The sequence below is a fragment of the Babylonia areolata genome, chromosome 30 (genome assembly GCF_041734735.1).
Source record: "Babylonia areolata isolate BAREFJ2019XMU chromosome 30, ASM4173473v1, whole genome shotgun sequence".
Lineage (NCBI taxonomy): Eukaryota > Metazoa > Mollusca > Gastropoda > Neogastropoda > Buccinidae > Babylonia > Babylonia areolata.
In genome coordinates this window covers 2146183-2164682 of record NC_134905.1, presented here as the reverse complement: position 1 = coordinate 2164682, position 18500 = coordinate 2146183, and the positions used below count along the sequence as shown (strand labels likewise).

The 18500-nt window shown below is 42.0% G+C and overlaps 1 protein-coding gene across 1 annotated transcript in view; it reads left to right on the top strand.

Moving 5' to 3' along the window:
• Nucleotides 1-16515, top strand: part of LOC143275207 (uncharacterized) — a 29394-nt gene extending 12879 nt beyond the window's left edge. Inside the window, exons 2-7 of the mRNA XM_076579185.1 lie at nt 3114-3194; nt 4100-4310; nt 6809-6951; nt 8070-8196; nt 13810-13892; nt 16338-16515. Coding sequence (XP_076435300.1) covers nt 3164-3194; nt 4100-4310; nt 6809-6951; nt 8070-8196; nt 13810-13892; nt 16338-16504 — 762 coding nt within the window. The 5' untranslated portion in view covers nt 3114-3163 and the 3' untranslated portion in view covers nt 16505-16515. The remainder of the gene's footprint in view (nt 1-3113; nt 3195-4099; nt 4311-6808; nt 6952-8069; nt 8197-13809; nt 13893-16337) is intronic.
• The last annotated feature ends 1985 nt before the right edge of the window (nt 16516-18500 follow it).

Here is an 18500-nt window from a genome sequence, read left to right as displayed (position 1 = left end):
GTGACAGCTGTGTTGCATCAATCGTTGTGACATGTCGACGTTGTGTTGTGACAGCTGTGTTGTGTTGAATCAATCGTTGTGACATGTTGACGTTATGTTCTGACAGCTGTGTTGTGTTGAATCAATCGTTGTGACATGTTGACGTTGTGTTCTGACAGCTTTGTTGTGTTGAATCAATCGTTGTGACATGTTGACGTTGTGTTCTGACAGCTTTGTTGTGTTGAATCAATCGTTGTGACATGTCGACGTTGTGTTGTGACAGCTGTGTTGCATCAATCGTTGTGACATGTCGACGTTGTGTTGTGACAGCTGTGTTGTGTTGAATCAATCGCTGTGACATGTCGACGTTGTGTTCTGACAGCTGTGTTGTGTTGAATCAATCGTTGTGACATGTTGACGTTGTGTTCTGACAGCTGTGTTGTGTTGAATCAATCGTTGTGACATGTTGACGTTATGTTCTGACAGCTGTGTTGTGTTGAATCAATCGTTGTGACATGTCGACGTTGTGTTCTGACAGCTGTGTTGAATCAATCGTTGTGACATGTTGACGTTGTGTTGTGACAGCTGTGTTGTGTTGAATCAATCGTTGTGACATGTTGACGTTGTGTTCTGACAGCTGTGTTGTGTTGAATCAATCGTTGTGACATGTTGACGTTGTGTTGTGACAGCTGTGTTGTGTTGAATCAATCGTTGTGACATGTTGACGTTATGTTCTGACAGCTGTGTTGTGTTGAATCAATCGTTGTGACATGTTGACGTTGACAGCTGTGTTGTGTTGAATCAATCGTTGTGACATGTTGACGTTGACAGCTGTGTTGTGTTGAATCAATCGTTGTGACATGTTGACGTTATGTTCTGACAGCTGTGTTGTGTTGAATCAATCGTTGTGACATGTTGACGTTGTGTTCTGACAGCTGTGTTGTGTTGAATCAATCGTTGTGACATGTTGACGTTATGTCGTGAGAGCTGTGTTGTGTTGAATCAATCGTTGTGACATGTTGACGTTGTGTTCTGACAGCTGTGTTGTGTTGAATCAATCGTTGTGACATGTTGACGTTGTGTTGTGAAAGATGTGTTGTGTTGAATCAATCGTTGTGACATGTTGACGTTATGTTGTGAAAGATGTGTTGTGTTGAATCAATCGTTGTGACATGTTGACGTTGTGTTGTGACAGCTGTGTTGCATCAATCGTTGTGACATGTCGACGTTGTGTTGTGACAGCTGTGTTGTGTTGAATCAATCGTTGTGACATGTTGACGTTATGTTCTGACAGCTGTGTTGTGTTGAATCAATCGTTGTGACATGTCGACGTTGTGTTCTGACAGCTGTGTTGAATCAATCGTTGTGACATGTTGACGTTGTGTTCTGACAGCTTTGTTGTGTTGAATCAATCGTTGTGACATGTCGACGTTGTGTTGTGACAGCTGTGTTGCATCAATCGTTGTGACATGTCGACGTTGTGTTGTGACAGCTGTGTTGTGTTGAATCAATCGCTGTGACATGTCGACGTTGTGTTCTGACAGCTGTGTTGTGTTGAATCAATCGTTGTGACATGTTGACGTTGTGTTCTGACAGCTGTGTTGTGTTGAATCAATCGTTGTGACATGTTGACGTTATGTTCTGACAGCTGTGTTGTGTTGAATCAATCGTTGTGACATGTCGACGTTGTGTTGTGACAGCTGTGTTGCATCAATCGTTGTGACATGTCGACGTTGTGTTGTGACAGCTGTGTTGTGTTGAATCAATCGTTGTGACATGTTGACGTTGTGTTCTGACAACTGTGTTGTGTTGAATCAATCGTTGTGACATGTTGACGTTGTGTTGTGACAGCTGTGTTGTGTTGAATCAATCGTTGTGACATGTTGACGTTGTGTTGTGACAGCTGTGTTGTGTTGAACCAATGGTTGTGACATATTGACGTTATGTTGTGAAAGATGTGTTGTGTTGCATCAATCTTTGTGACATGTTGGCGTTATGTCGTGAGAGCTGTGTTGTATTGAATCAATCGTTATGACGTGTTGACATTGTGCTCCGACAGCTGTGTTGTGTTGAATTAACTCTCTCCATACGAACGGCGAAAGAGACGACGTTAACAGCGTTTCACCCCAGTTACCATCATCAAAATATTGCAAGCGGAAGGCTCTTATACTGAAGACGTGAATGTTGACAAAAAATACCACAATTCTGACGACGGAAGCTAAAGGTTGGGTCATTCAGACACCCACTGGACATCCGAGGGGTCTGTGTAGAGGAGAAGAGAGGACTGGCCGTACTGAGTGAGTTAATCGTTGTGACATGTTGACGTTGTGTTGTGAGAGCTGTGTTGTGTTGAATCAATCGTTGTGACATGTTGACGTTGTGTTCTGACAGCTGTGTTGTGTTGAATTAATCGTTGTGACATGTTGACGTTGTGTTGTGAGAGCTGTGTTGTGTTGAATCAATCGTTGTGACATGTTGACGTTGTGTTGTGAGAGCTGTGTTGTGTTGAATCAATCGTTGTGACATGTTGACGTTATGTCGTGAGAGCTGTGTTGTGTTGAAGCAATCGTTATGACATGTTGACGTTGTGTTCTGACAGCTGTGTTGTGTTGAATCAATCGTTGTGACATGTTGACGTTGTGTTCTGACAGCTGTGTTGTGTTGAATCAATCGTTGTGACATGTTGACGTTGTGTTGTGAGAGCTGTGTTGTGTTGAATTAATCGTTGTGACGTGTTGACGTTGTGCTCCGACAGCTGTGTTGTGTTGAATTAACTCTCTCCATACGAACGGCGAAAGAGACGACGTTAACAGCGTTTCACCCCAGTTACCATCATCAAAATATTGCAAGCGGAAGGCTCTTATACTGAAGACGTGAATGTTGACAAAAAATACCACAATTCTGACGACGGAAGCTAAAGGTTGGGTCATTCAGACACCCACTGGACATCCGAGGGGTCTGTGTAGAGGAGAAGAGAGGACTGGCCGTACTGAGTGAGTTAATCGTTATGACATGTTGACGTTGTGTTGTGACAGCTCTGATGTGTTGAATCAATCGTTGTGACATGTTGACGTTGTGTTGTGACAGCTGTGTTGAATCAATTATTGTCAAATATTGCCGTTGTGTTGTTGCAGGGGACAAGGGGGGAAAATAACTGTGTTGAAAAGATCGCTGGAACCGAGCGATGCTTTCGTCCACCTGCTTGGCTCTGTTGGGTGAGCCTCTGAACATCTTGTCACTACATTTCTCCTGTTAGTTATTTGTCACTCACTCACACACTCACTCCTTCCCTCCCTCCCTCACTCACTCAGTCAGCCACTCAGGCAACCAAGCAATCCTCCAGGCAAAGCAAGCACACCACCCACACGCGAGATGATGATGATGATGATGATGATGGTGATGATCATGGTGATGGTGATGATGGTGGCGATGATAACGATTTTGATGATGATGATGTTGGTGATGGTGGTGATGATGTTGGTGATGGTGATGATGATGATGGTGGTGATGATGATGATGATGATGATAATTATGATGATGATGATGATGATGATGGTGGTGGTGGTGGTGATGATAACGATTTTGATCATGGTGATGATGGCGATGATGGTGATGGTGATGGTGATGATGATGATGTTGGTGATGGTGATGATGATGTTGGTGATGATGATGATGATGATGATGATGATGGTGATGATGATGGTGCTGATGGTGATGATGATGACGATGTTGGTGATGATGATGGTGATTATGATGGTGATGCTGATGGTGAAGGTGATGTTGATGATGATGGCGATGGTGATGGTGATGATAATGATGATGATGGTGATGAGTTTGATGATGTTGGTGATGATGATGATGGTGATGTTGGTGATGGTGATGATGGTGATGATGATGATGATGTTGGTGATGATGATGATGGTGATGTTGGTGATGGTGATGATGGTGATGATGATGTTGACGATGATGATGATAGTAATGCTGGTGATGTTGATGATGGTGATGGTGATAATGATGGTGATAATAATAATTATGATGGTGATGATGATGATGATGATGATGAATACTTAAAAAAGACAAGCACCCTGACCACCATCCTGTGTCGGTGTGATGACAACAGGGATGGGGGTGGTGTGGACGGTGGGGGTGGGGGTGCGGGGGCAGGGGGAGTGTGAGGAGGAGGGGCTGCACCGCACAGTGTCTTCCTGCTTCACCTCCCACGGGCTGACGTTGGCCGCCACCCGGGATGGTCAGGACGCCACCCCGGGTGGAGAGGGCCCCGGTCAGCTGCTGAGGCAGACGCAGGCCATCAACCCTGAGGCACAGTGCAGGTTGGGTCTGTTGTCTGTGTTGAGCTGTTGTCTGTTGGTCTGTTGTCTGTCTGTCTTCTGTTGACTTGTCTGTTGGTCTGTAAATCTGTTGGTCTGTTGATCTGTTGGTTGGTCTGTTGCTCTGATGATATATTGGTCTGTTGGCTATTGTCTTTTGGTCTGTTAACCTGTTTTGTCTGTTGTATGTTGGTCTTTTCCCTGTTGATCTGTTGTGTTTTGGTCTGTTGATCTGAGCTTATCTGTCTGTTGGTCTGTTGTCTGCTGTTTTTTGGTTTCTTAACCTGTTTGTCCGTTGTATGTTGGTCTGTTGATCTGTTGTTGTCTGTTGGGCTGTTGATTTGATGTTGTCTGTTGATCTGTTGGCCTGTTGGTCTGTTGTCTGTGTTGAGCTGTTGTCTGTTGGTCTGTTGTTGTCTGTCTTTTGTTGACTTGTCTGTTGAGCTGTAAATCTGTTTTTATTGTTTATTTATTTATTTTTATTTTTTTTAATTTATTTTTTTTTTTTTTTTTTTATTATTTTTTTTTAATCATTTTATTAGTATTACTATTATTATTACTACTACCTTTTTTATATTATAATTATTATTCATTTATTTATTTATTTATGTAAGCTTATCTATTATTTATTCCCCCGTTTTTTTGTTGTTGTTTTTTTGTTGGTTTTTTTTTGGTTTTTTTCTCCAGGCCTGACTAAGCGCGTTGGGTTACGCTGCTGGTCAGGCATCTGCTTGGCAGATGTGGTGTAGCGTATATGGTTTGTCCGAACGCAGTGACGCCTCCTTGAGCAACTGAAACTGTTGAAACTGTTGGTCTGTTGATCTGTTGGTTGGTCTGTTGCTCTGATGATATATTGGTCTGTTGGCTGTTGTCTTTTGGTCTGTTGTATGTTGGTCTTTTCCCTGTTGATCTGTTGTGTTTTGGTCTGTTGATCTGAGCTTATCTGTCTGTTGGTCTGTTGTCTGCTGTTTTTTGGTTTCTTAACCTGTTTGTCCGTTGTATGTTGGTCTGTTGATCTGTTGTTGTCTGTTGGGCTGTTGATTTGATGTTGTCTGTTGGTCTGTTGGCCTGTTGTTAATCTGCTGTTGATCTGTTAGTCTGTTGGTCTATTGCCTGTTGCCTGTTGGTCTGTTGTCTGTCTTCTGTTGATCTGTTTTTGTCTGTTGGTCTGTTGATCTGTTGGTCTGTTGATCTGTTGGTCTGTTGTCTATCTTCTGTTGGTCTGTTGATCTGTTGATCTATTGTTGGTCTGTTGTCTGTTGGTCTATTGTTGGTCTGTTGATCTGTTGTTCGGCTGTTGATCTGTTGTCTGTTGGTCTGTTTTCTGTTGATCTATTAATCTGTTGGTCTGTTGACCTGTTGGTCTGTTGTCTGTTAATCATAAACTATAAAACTGACTCACTATTACAGCCAGTAGAACTATAAGTTTGACTCGCTGTTAACAGACAGAAAGAGAAATATAAGGCTGACTCACTATTACAGCCAGTAGAACTATACGTTTGACTCACTGTTAACAGACAGAAGACCAGCAGAACTATAAGTTTGACTCGCTGTTAACAGACAGAAGGAGAACTATAAGGCTGACTCACTATTACAGCCAGTAGAACTATAAGTTTGACTCACTGTTAACAGACAGAAGACCAGCAGAACTATAAGTCTGACTCACTGTTAACAGACAGAAGGAGAACTATAAGGCTGACTCACTGTTAACAGACAGAAGGAGAAATATAAGGCTGACTCACTGTTAACAGACAGAAATATGAGACTGACTCACTATTACAGCCAGTAGAACTATAAGTTTGACTCACTATTAACAGACAGAGGGAGAAGTATAAGGCTGTCTCACTATTACAGCCAGTAGAACTATAAGTTTGACTCGCTGTTAACAGAAGAACTATAAGGCTGACTCACTATTACAGCCAGTAGAACTATAAGTTTGACTCACTGTTCACAGACAGAAGGAGAAGTATAAGGCTGACTCACTATTACAGCCAGTAGAACTATAAGTTTGACTCACTGTTAACAGACAGAAGGAGAAGTATAAGGCTGACTCACTATTACAGCCAGTAGAACTATAAGTTTGACTCACTGTTAACAGACAGAAGACCAGCAGAACTATAAGTCTGACTCACTATTACAGCCAGTAGAACTATAAGTCTGACTCACTGTTAACAGACAGAGGGAGAAGTATAAGGCTGGCTCACTATTACAGCCAGTAGAACTATAAGTTTGAGTCACTATTAACAGACAGAGGGAGAAGTATAAGGCTGAGTCACTATTACAGCCAGTAGAACTATAAGTTTGACTCACTGTTCACAGACAGAAGGAGAAGTATAAGGCTGACTCACTGTTAACAGACAGAAGGAGAAGTATAAGGCTGACTCACTATTACAGCCAGTAGAACTATAAGTTTGACTCACTGTTAACAGACAGAGGGAGAAGTATAAGGCTGACTCACTATTACAGCCAGTAGAACTATAAGTTTGACTCACTGTTCACAGACAGAAGGAGAAGTATAAGGCGGCCACCAAGTGTACGCTGGCAGCTCTCAAGAAGTGTATGGCAGTAGCGGGTATGGAAGGAGCCATCCCTGATGTCACACGCTTCCAGAAAGGGGTGGACGTCGTCTGCGACAGACAGGACGGTGGGTGTGATGATAGTTATTGCTATGATGGGGTGGAGGAGGGGGTTAGGGGGCCGGGGGGGTTGTACTATGGGGTATGTGGTTATCATGGTTTTTGGTGAGCATGGTTGGTTATTGTGATCACAACCCTTAGCGTTTTGTGCTGATTATGAAATCTCAGACGTACAGGTATTCGGGATATGTCTGAAGACACAGGTATAAAGGTACGTGACGGTGTGTGAATACATAGGTATATATGTATGTGACGATGTCTGATTACACAGATATACAGGTATGTGACGATGTGTGAATGCACAGGTATACAGGTATGTGACGATATCTGATTAGACAGGTATAGAGGCATGTGACGATGTGTGAATACACAGATATGTGACGATGTGTGAATACACAGGTATACAGGTATGTGACGATGTGTGAATACACAGATATGTGACGATGTGTGGATACACAGATACACAGGCATTTGACGATATCTGAATACACAGGTATACAGTTGTGTGACGATGTGTGAATACACAGTTACGTGACGATGTGTGAATACACAGGTATGTGACGATGTGTGAACACACAGATATACAGGTATGTGACGATGTGTGAATACACAGTTATGTGACTATCTGTGAATACACAGGTGTGTGACGATGTGTGGATACACAGATACACAGGCACGTGACGATATCTGAACACACAGGTATACAGTTGTGTGACTATGTGTGAATACACAGTTACGTGACGATGTGTGAATACACAGGTATGTGACGATGTGTGAACACACAGATATACAGGTATGTGACGATGTGTGAACACACAGATATACAGGTATGTGACGATGTGTGAATACACAGTTATGTGACTATCTGTGAATACACAGGTGTGTGACGATGTGTGGATACACAGATACACAGGCACGTGACGATATCTGAACACACAGGTATACAGTTGTGTGACTATGTGTGAATACACAGTTACGTGACGATGTGTGAATACACAGGTATGTGACGATGTGTGAACACACAGATATACAGGCATGCGACGATGTTTGAACACGCAGCTGAAACAGGTGTGTGGGAATGTCTGTAGGTACTCAGGTGTGTGTGAAATGGACACCGATGTTTCAGACTTGGACACAGAGTGCCTGAAGCGACAGTACCCAGACATCCTGAGGTGTGGGGAAAGAACCGTGAAAGCTCTGGCACACGGCAACCAGGGGGACGCTGGGAACAGCTTGAACCATATCATTTGTCTGTAGGTGTCTTTGTTTCTTTGTTTGCTTCTTTGTTTCTTCCTTCTATCATTTGTCTGTAGGTGTCTTTGTTTCTTTGTTTGTTCCTTTCTTCCTTCTATCATATATCTGTAGGTGTCTTTGTTTCTTTGTTTCTTTTCTCTTTCTTTGTTTCTTCCTTCTATCATTTGTCTGTAGGTGTCTTTGTTTCTTTTCTCTTTCTTTGTTTCTTTCTTTATTTCTTCCTTCTATCATTTGTCTGTAGGTGTCTTTGTTTCTTTGTTTCTTCCTTCTATCATTTGTCTGTAGGTGTCTTTGTTTCTTTGTTTGTTTCTTCCTTCTATTATTTGTCTGTAGGTGTCTTTGTTTCTTTGTTTGTTTCTTTATTTCTTCCTTCTATCATATATCTGTAGGTGTCTTTGTTTCTTTGTTTCTTCCTTCTATCATTTGTCTGTAGGTGTCTTTGTTTCTTTGTTTCTTCCTTCTATCATTTGTCTGTAGGTGTCTTTGTTTCTTTGTTTCTTCCTTCTATTATTTGTCTGTAGGTGTCTTTGTTTCTTTGTTTGTTTCTTTATTTCTTCCTTCTATCATATATCTGTAGGTGTCTTTGTTTCTTTGTTTCTTCCTTCTATCATTTGTCTGTAGGTGTCTTTGTTTCTTTCTTTTCTCTTTGTTTGTTTGTTTGTTTGTTTGTTTCTATCTATCAAATCATTTGTCTGTAGGTGTCTTTGTTTATTTGTTTGTTTCTTTGTTTCATTCATTCTTTCTTTCTATCTATCTATCATATCATTTGTCTGTAGGTGTCTTTGTTTCTTTGTTGTTTTGCTTGTTTCTTTATTTCTTTGTTTGCTTGTTTCTTCCTTCAATCATTTCTCTGCAGGAGTCTTTCTTTTTTTCTTTCTTTCTTCCTTTCTTCCTTCCTTCCTTCCTTCCTTCAGTCATTTGTCTATAGGAGACTTTGTTTGTTTGTTTGTTTGTTTGTTTCTTTCTTTCTTTCAATCACATCATTTTGTCGGTAGGAGTCTTTCTTTCTTTCTTTCTTTCTTCTTTCGTTCAATCGTTTGTCTGTAGGAGTCTTTGATTCTTTCTTCTTTTCTTTTTTCTTCTTTCCTTACTTCCTTTCTTCCTCCCTTCTTTCTTTCTTTCTTTCCTTCAACTTGCCAGAAAAAAAGCGCCATTCTGTCTCGCTGAATTCAAACTGCCAGAAAAAAAAGCGCCATTCTGTCTCGCTGAATTCAAACTGCCAGAAAAAAAGCGACATTCTGTCTCGCTGAATTCAAACTGCCAGAAAAAAGCGACATTCTGTCTCGCTAAATTCAAACTGCTAGGAAAAAAGCGACATTATGTCTCGCTGAATTCAAACTGCTAGGGAAAAAAGCGACATTCTGTCTCGCTAAATTCAAACTGCTAGGAAAAAAAGCGACATTCTGTCTCGCTAAATTCAAACTGCTAGGAAAAAAAGCGCCATTCTGTCTCGCTGAATTCAAACTGCTAGGAAAAAAAGCGACATTCTGTCTCGCTGAATTCAAACTGCTAGGAAAAAAAGCGACATTATGTCTCGCTAAATTCAAACTGATAGGAAAAAAAGCGACATTCTGTCTCGCTAAATTCAAACTGCTAGGAAAAAAAGCGACATTCTGTCTCGCTAAATTCAAACTGCTAGGAAAAAAAGCGACATTCTGTCTCGCTGAATTCAAACTGCTAGGAAAAAAAGCGACATTATGTCTCGCTAAATTCAAACTGATAGGAAAAAAGCGACATTCTGTCTCGCTGAATTCAAACTGCCAGAAAAAAAGCGATATTATGTCTCGCTCAATTCAAACTGCCAGAAAAAAAGCGCCATTCTGTCTCGTTGAATTCAAACTGCTAGGAAAAAAAGCGCCATTCTGTCTCGCTGAATTCAAACTGCCAGAAAAAAAGCGGTATTCTGTTTCGCTAAATTCAAACTGATAGAAAAAAAAGCGACATTCTGTCTCGCTAAATTCAAACTGATAGGAAAAAAAAGCGCCATTCTGTCTCGCTGAATTCAAACTGTCAGAATAAAAGCGACATTCTGTCTCGCTCAATTCAAACTGCTAGGAAAAAAAGCGCCATTCTGTCTCGCTAAATTCAAACTGCTAGGAAGAAAGCGACATTCTGTCTCGCTAAATTCAAACTGCCAGAAAAAAAGTGGTATTCTGTCTCGCTGAATTCAAACTGCCAGAAAAAAAGCAGTATTCTGTCTCGCTGAATTCAAACTGCCAGAAAAAAAGCGGTATTCTGTCTCGCTGAATTCAAACTGCTAGGAAAAAAGCGACATTCTGTCTCGCTAAATTCAAACTGCTAGGAAAAAAAGCGACATTCTGTCTCGCTAAATTCAAACTGCTAGGAAAAAAAGCGCCATTCTGTCTCGCTGAATTCAAACTGATAGGCAAAAAAAGCGACATTATGTCTCGCTAAATTCAAACTGCTAGGAAAAAAAGCGCCATTCTGTCTCGCTGAATTCAAACTGTCAGAAAAAAAGCGACATTCTGTCTCGCTAAATTCAAACTGCTAGGAAAAAAAAGCGACATTATGTCTCGCTAAATTCAAACTGCTAGGAAAAAAAGCGACATTCTGTCTCGCTGAATTCAAACTGTCAGAAAAAAAAGCGACATTCTGTCTTGCTGCGAAGTTCTGTCTCGCTGAATTCAAACTGCCAGAAAAAAAAGCGGTATTCTGTCTCGCTAAATTCAAACTGATAGGAAAACAAAAAAGTGACATTCTGTCTCGCTAAATTCACGTGAGTCTGCTTTTTTCTGTTTTTTTTTTTTTTTTAAACGCTTCTTATCCAACAGCAGTAATTTTCCAAGAGCTGGTGTTGGCATTGAATCTGGTTCCGATCCGAATACATGTTTCGTTGTAGTGTGAAGCTGTTTGCCATTTGTGTGTGGCGGGTGTGTGTTGGCGAGTGTCCGTGCATACGTGTGTGTGTGTGTGTGTGTGTGTGTGTGTGTGTGTGTGTGTGTGTGTTTGCAGGGGTATGGTTTTTTGTTGTTGTTGTTGTTTTGTGTGTGTGTGTTTTTTTGTTTTGTGTGTGTGTGTGTGTGTGTGTGTGTGTGTGTGTGTGTGTGTGTGTGTGTGTGTGTGTGTGTGTTTCCGTTTGGGTGGGCTTGTGGTTTTGAAATTTCAATGGAAGCACTGTGTGCGAGTGTTTTCTGGCATGTGTTTCTGTGTGTGGGAGGGGGGAGGGGATGGGGGAGGGGAGGGAGGGTGGGGAGGTGTAGGTGGGGGTAGGGCGGAAGGTGTAGGGGGTGAGAGAGGGGGGAGGTGTAGGGGGAGGGAGGGGGGAGGTGTGTGAGGGGAGGGAGGGTGGGGAGGTGTGTGGGGGGGAGGGGGGAGTGGGGGAAGGGGGGGCATGGACGGAGGAAGAGGGGGAGGAATGGGGGATATTCTCTTTCTGTCTTTCTTTCTTTCTTTCTGTCCACCCTTTCTGTCTTTCTTGTTTGTTGATGCTCCCTCTTTTCTTTTTATTTTTTTTATTTTTATTTTTTATTCTTAATTATAAATCTTTGTTTCTCATTGTTCTCAGTATCAGTTCCCCCCCACCCCCCGCCCCCTCCTTCCTTTCTGTGGCTGTTTCTGAGTGTTTTGTTCTTTGTTTCTGTGTGTCAGTGAATATTTCATTGTTTGTGTGTGTCTGTTTCTGTTTCTGTTTCAGAGTTCATTCATTCATTCATTCATTTATTCATTCATTCATTCATTCATTCATCTATCACTTTCAGATCATTCATTCATTCATTCATTCTTCTGTCACTTTCATTCATTCATTCATTCATTCATTCATTCATTCATTCTTCTGTCACTTTCAGATCATTCATTCATTCATTCATTCATTCATTCATTCATTCTTCTGTCACTTTCAGATCATTTATTCATTCATTCTTCTGTCACTTTCAGATTATTCATTCATTCATTCATTCATTCCTCTGTCACTTTCAGATTATTCATTCATTCATTCATTCATTCATTCTTCTGTCACTTTCAGATCATTCATTCATTCATTCATTCCTTCATTCCTTCATTCATCCCTCTGCCCCTTTCAGATCAGCCGAAGTGCACTATGATCATTCATTCATTCATTCTTTCATTCTTCTGTCACTTTCAGATCATTTATTCATTCATTCTTCTGTCACTTTCAGATTATTCATTCTTTCATTCTTCTGTCACTTTCAGATCATTTATTCATTCATTCTTCTGTCACTTTCAGATTATTCATTCATTCATTCATTCATTCCTCTGTCACTTTCAGATTATTCATTCATTCATTCATTCATCCCTCTGCCCCTTTGAGATCAGCCGAAATGTACTATGATCATTCATTCATTCATTCCTCTGTCACTTTCAGATCATTCATTCATTCATTCTTCTGTCACTTTCAGATCATTCATTCATTCATTCATTCATTCATTCTTCTGTCACTTTCAGATCATTCATTCATTCATTCTTCTGTCACTTTCAGATCATTCATTCATTCATTCTTCTGTCACTTTCAGATCATTCATTCATTAATTCATTCCTCTGTCACTTTCAGATTATTCATTCATTCATTCCTCTGTCACTTTCAGATCATTCATTCATTCATTCATTCATTCCTCTGTCACTTTCAGATCATTCATTCATTCATTCATTCATTCATTCCTCTGTCACTTTCAGATTATTCATTCATTCATTCATTCCTCTGTCACTTTCAGATCATTCATTCATTCATTCATTCATTCATTCCTCTGTCACTTTCAGATTATTCATTCATTAATTCATTCCTCTGTCACTTTCAGATTATTCATTCATTCATTCATTCCTCTGTCACTTTCAGATCATTCATTCATTCATTCATTCATTCCTCTGTCACTTTCAGATCATTCATTCATTCATTCATTCATTCCTCTGTCACTTTCAGATTATTCATTCATTCATTCATTCCTCTGTCACTTTCAGATCATTCATTCATTCATTCATTCATTCCTCTGTCACTTTCAGATTATTCATTCATTAATTCATTCCTCTGTCACTTTCAGATTATTCATTCATTAATTCATTCCTCTGTCACTTTCAGATCATTCATTCATTAATTCATTCCTCTGTCACTTTCAGATTATTCATTCATTCATTCATTCATTCTTCTGACACTTTCAGATCATTCATTCATTAATTCATTCCTCTGTCACTTTCAGATTATTCATTCATTCATTCATTCATTCATTCCTCTGTCACTTTCAGATCATTCATTCATTCATTCATTCATCCCTCTGCCCCTTTGAGATCAGCCGAAATGTACTATGATCATTCATTCATTCATTCATCCATTCATTCATTCATTCTTCTGTCACTTTCAGATCATTCATTCATTCATTAATTCCTTCATTCCTTCATTCATTCCTCTGTCACTTTCAGATCATTCATTCATTCATTCATTCATTCATTCATTCCTCTCACTTTCAGATCATTCATTCATTCATTCATTCATTCATTCATTCCTCTGTCACTTTCAGATTATTCATTCATTCATTCATTCATTCCTCTGTCACTTTCAGATCATTCATTCATTCATTCATTCATCCCTCTGTCACTTTCAGATCATTCATTCATTCATTCATTCATCCCTCTGCCCCTTTCAGATCCGCCGAAGTGCACTATGACTGCGCCACGCAACACCTGAAGGCTTGTGACGAGGTCACCACCGAGATTTTTCTTCAGCAGTGTGAGTCTGACGTCACCTGCATGTCTGAGGGCGGGGGGGTGGGGGGTGTGTGTGTGGGGGGGGGGGGGGGACTGGGGGGCGGAGGAGGCAGGGTTGGGGGTGAGGTGGACGTGGCGAGGGTGGTAGCGTTGGAAGAGATCGATACTCGCGGAAAGTAGAGACGGCACAAGCAGACTAGCCACACAGACTGGAGAAACAGGTTAGAGAGTGGTGGTGGGGGTGGGGGTGGGGGTGGGGGGGAGGTGTTAGAGGGGAGGGGGTTTGGGGCGGGGGGCCGGGAGGGGGGGGGGGGGGGGAGAGGAGGGTCGATAGAAGGGGGTGTGGGCTCAAACCATTGATATTTATTTGTGGGGACTGCCAATGTTCAATTCGTTTGTATTTGTATTTGTATTCCTTTTTATGACAACAGATTTCCCTGTGTGAAACTCGGGCTGGGGAGAGCGCGTCGCTACACTACAGCGCCACCCCTTTTTCTTTTTTTTTGTATTTTTTCCTGCGTGCAGTTTTGTTTTTCCTGTCGAAATGGATTTTTCTACAGAATTGCCAGGAACAAACCTTTTGTTGCCGTGGGGTCTTTTACGTGCGCTAAGTGCATGCTGCACACGGGACCTCGGTTTATCGTCTCATCCGAATGACTAGCGTCCAGACCACCACTCAAGGTCTAATGGAGGGGGAGAAAATATCGGCGGTTGAGCCGTGATTCGAACCAGCGCGCTCAGATTCTCTCGCTTCCTAGGCGGACGCGTTACCTCTAGGCCATCACTCCACGTTGTGTGGGAGGAGAAGAGAAGAGAGAGGAGGGTGGGGTGTGGGGGTGGGAGGTGGGGCGTGGGGGGGTGGGGGGGCGGGGGGAGAGGGGGGGGGGGTCGTCAAACGATTGATATAATATTGGGACTGCAATATTTGACACGATGTTTGAGGGAGAAGAGACAGGCAAGAGGGTTGGGGCTCAAAAGATTGACATGATATTTGCGGGGACTGCAATGTTCAGCACGTTGTTCGGGAAAGAAGTGAAAGAGATAAGAGGGTGGTGTCAAAATACTGATACGAGTATTTGTGAGGAATGCGATACTGAGTTCATTGTGTGAAGGAGAAGGGAAGAGATACGGTGTGGTTGGGTAAAAAGACTGATTTATATTTGTAGGGGATTGTAATGTTTGGCGTGTTGTACTGAGGAGAAGGGATAGACAGGGGTAGTACAATAGACTGATATTTGTGGGGACTGCAATACTCAGTTCTCTGTATGGGGAAGAAGGGAAGAGATAGGGGGTGGTGTCAAAAGGCCGATATTCGTGGGCACAGCAATGGTTTACACGTTGTATGAGGTTAGAAGAGATAGGGGTAGGGGGTGGGTGGGGTCTGGGGGTCAAAAGACTGATATTTGTGAGAACTGCAATGTTCAGTTCGTTGTATTTGGGGGAGAAGCGAGAGATAGGGGGTGGTGTCAAAAGAATGATATTGGTGGGAATCCACTGTCTGCATCAACAGAAGTTTTGGTGGTTGTCGTCGCTGGTGTTGTTATTCTTGTTGTCACTGTAGTCATTGTTGCTGTTGTCACTGTAGTCATTGTTGTTGTTGTCGTCGTCACTGTAGTCATTGTTGTTGCTGTTTTTGGCACTATAGTCATTGTTGTTGTCACTGTAGACATTATTGTTGTTGTTGTTGTCACTGTAGTCATTGTTGTTGTTGTTGTTGTCACTGTAGTCATTGTTGTTGTTGATGTCACTGTAGTCATTGTTGTTGTTGTCACTGTAGTCATTGTTGCTGTTGTTGTTGTCACTGTAGTCATTGTTGTTGTCGTTGTCACTGTAGTCATTGTTGTCGTTGTCATCGAAGTAATTGTTGTCGTCACTGTAGTCAATGTTGCTGTTGTTGTTGTTGTCACTGTAGTCGTTGTTGTCACTGTAGTCATTGTTGTTGTTGTCACTGTAGTCATTGTTGTTGTTGTCACTGTAGTCATTGTTGCTGTTGTTGTCGTCACTGTAGTCATTGTTGTTGTTGTCATCACTGTAGTCATTGTTGTTGTTGTTGTTGTCACTGTAGTCATTGTTGTTGTCATCACCGTAGTCATTGTTGTTGTTGTTGTCACTGTAGTCATTGTTGTTGTTGTTGTTGTCACTGTAGTCATTGTTGTTGTCGTCACTGTAGTCATTGTTGTTGTTGTCACTGTAGTCATTGTTGTTGTTGTTGTCATCACTGTAGTCATTGTTGGTGTTGTCACTGTAGTCATTGTTGTTGTTGTTGTCATCACTGTAGTCATTGTTGTTGCTGTTGTTGTTGTTGTCACTATAGTCATTGTTGTTGTTGTCGCCACTGTAGTCATTGTTGTTGTTGTCGTCACTGTAGTCATTGTTGTTGTTGTCACTGTAGTCATTGTTGTTGTTGTTGTCATCACTGTAGTCATTGTTGTTGTTGTCACTGTAGTCATTGTTGTTGTTGTTTCAGTGGACCAGTACCATGTCCCCACGGTCTGTATCAACAGAAGCCCCGGCCGCCCCGGGAGGAAACGCCACCATCTTATTTCCGGTGGCAAGGCCCTTCACTCTGCCGTCTTCTCTGTCGCCTCGGGCCTGGCAGCAGTCATCTCCCTTTCAGCAATCCTTCTTCACTGAGACAGCCTGTTGTGGATAACGTTGTGTGTTGTTCATAATTGTTGTTGTTGTTTTGTGTTTGTTTGTTTGTTTGTTTGTTTACTCACTGTCTTTGTTATTGTGATTGGTGTTCTTGTTTCTGTTCCCTGGAGTGTGTGTGTGTGTGTGTGTGTGTGTGTGTGTGTGCGTGCGCGCGTGCGTGTGTGTTCAAATCACAGCTACACTGCAGAGAGAAAAGGAAAAGCTGGCTGTGTGTACCTGGTTAGTTTGTACCCGTGATGCTTCGCTTGTCTGCTGTCAACAGTCTGCACGTGCTCATCACATCAGGAAGACAGCTGTCAACAGTCTGCACGTGCCGTGCTCAGCACATCAGGAAGACAGCTGTCAACAGTCTGCACGTGCTCATTCACATCAGGAAGACAGCTGTCAACAGTCTGCACGTGCTCATTCACATCAGGAAGACAGCTGTCAACAGTCTGCACGTGCTCATCACATCAGGAAGACAGCTGTCAACAGTCTGCACGTGCCGTGCTCAGCACATCAGGAAGACAGCTGTCAACAGTCTGCACGTGCTCATTCACATCAGGAAGACAGCTGTCAACAGTCTGCACGTGCTCATCACATCAGGAAGACAGCTGTCAACAGTCTGCACGTGCTCATTCACATCAGGAAGACAGCTGTCAACAGTCTGCACGTGCTCATCACATCAGGAAGACAGCTGTCAACAGTCTGCACGTGCCGTGCTCATCACATCAGGAAGACAGCTGTCAACAGTCTGCACGTGCCGTGCTCAGCTCATCAGGAAGACAGCTGTCTCCAGTCTGCACGTGTTTTCTGCAGGACAGCACAGGGGGCCCATGTCCTGGTACTTCTCAGTACAGAGACTTATATAAACAGGACTTCTGTACACAGGCCTTTTGATGCAAGGGCTTATCTACACACAGGGTTTTTTGGGTTTTTTTTAATACAAGGGTTCTCTATACACTGTTCCTTCTCTGGACCTCCCCCCCCATCCCCGCCACACACACCCACACCCTCCCCCCCTCCTCCGAAAGAAAAGACCGTAGCAATCTCTACACTGACTCCCTGTCTCACACAGAATGAAGTACAAGCTCAGCGCTCTGTGTTATACATGTGTAAACAGCTCTTCTGCCCCTATGCCTGTCTCTCTCTGTGTGACTATTGCCTTCACCTCGGCACCCCACTGCAGTGCGCATTTATTGACTCACTTGTGTAAACAAAGTGAGTCTATGTTTTAACCCGGTGTTCGGTTGTCTCTCTGTGTGTGTGTGTGTGTGTGTGTGTGTGTGTGTGTGTGTGTGTGTCCGTGGTAAACTTTAACATTGACATTTTCTCTGCAAATACTTTGTCAGTTGACACCAAATTTGGCATAAAAATAGGAAAAATTCAGTTCTTTCATGCCATATTTGGTGTCAACTGACAAAGTATTTGCAGAGAAAATGTCAATGTTAAAGTTTACCACGGACACACAGACACACGGACACAGACACAGACACAGACACACACACACACACACACACAGACAACCGAACACCGGGTTAAAACATAGACTCACTTTGTTTACACAAGTGAGTCAAAAAGGCGAAAGGAAGAGAGAGGGGATATTTTGGAGAGAGGTTTACAATACAAAATGATACTGTTTATTATCTTGAGTGCTTAGACAGGAAATGACGTTGTTTATGTTTATTGGGTTCACACTGAAAAACGTGGCTTTTTTCATCTTACAGAGTTTTTTTTTCTTTTCTTTTTTTTTTTTTAAACTCAAAAACTAATTTCTTTGTTGGCTCTCTGTTTCCATAGTTGCTTGATAAATAATATTTTGTATTCTCGTTCTTTGAGCTTACAAAGGAAATGATTCTGATTTTGTTCAAATGGTTTAAAAGGGAGGCGTTGTTTATTGTTCATTTGGTTTACGTGGAAAGTGATGTCATCTGCTGTTGTTTGTGGTCCATTTGATTTACATAGGAAGTGACATATTGTATTGTTTGTCATTTTT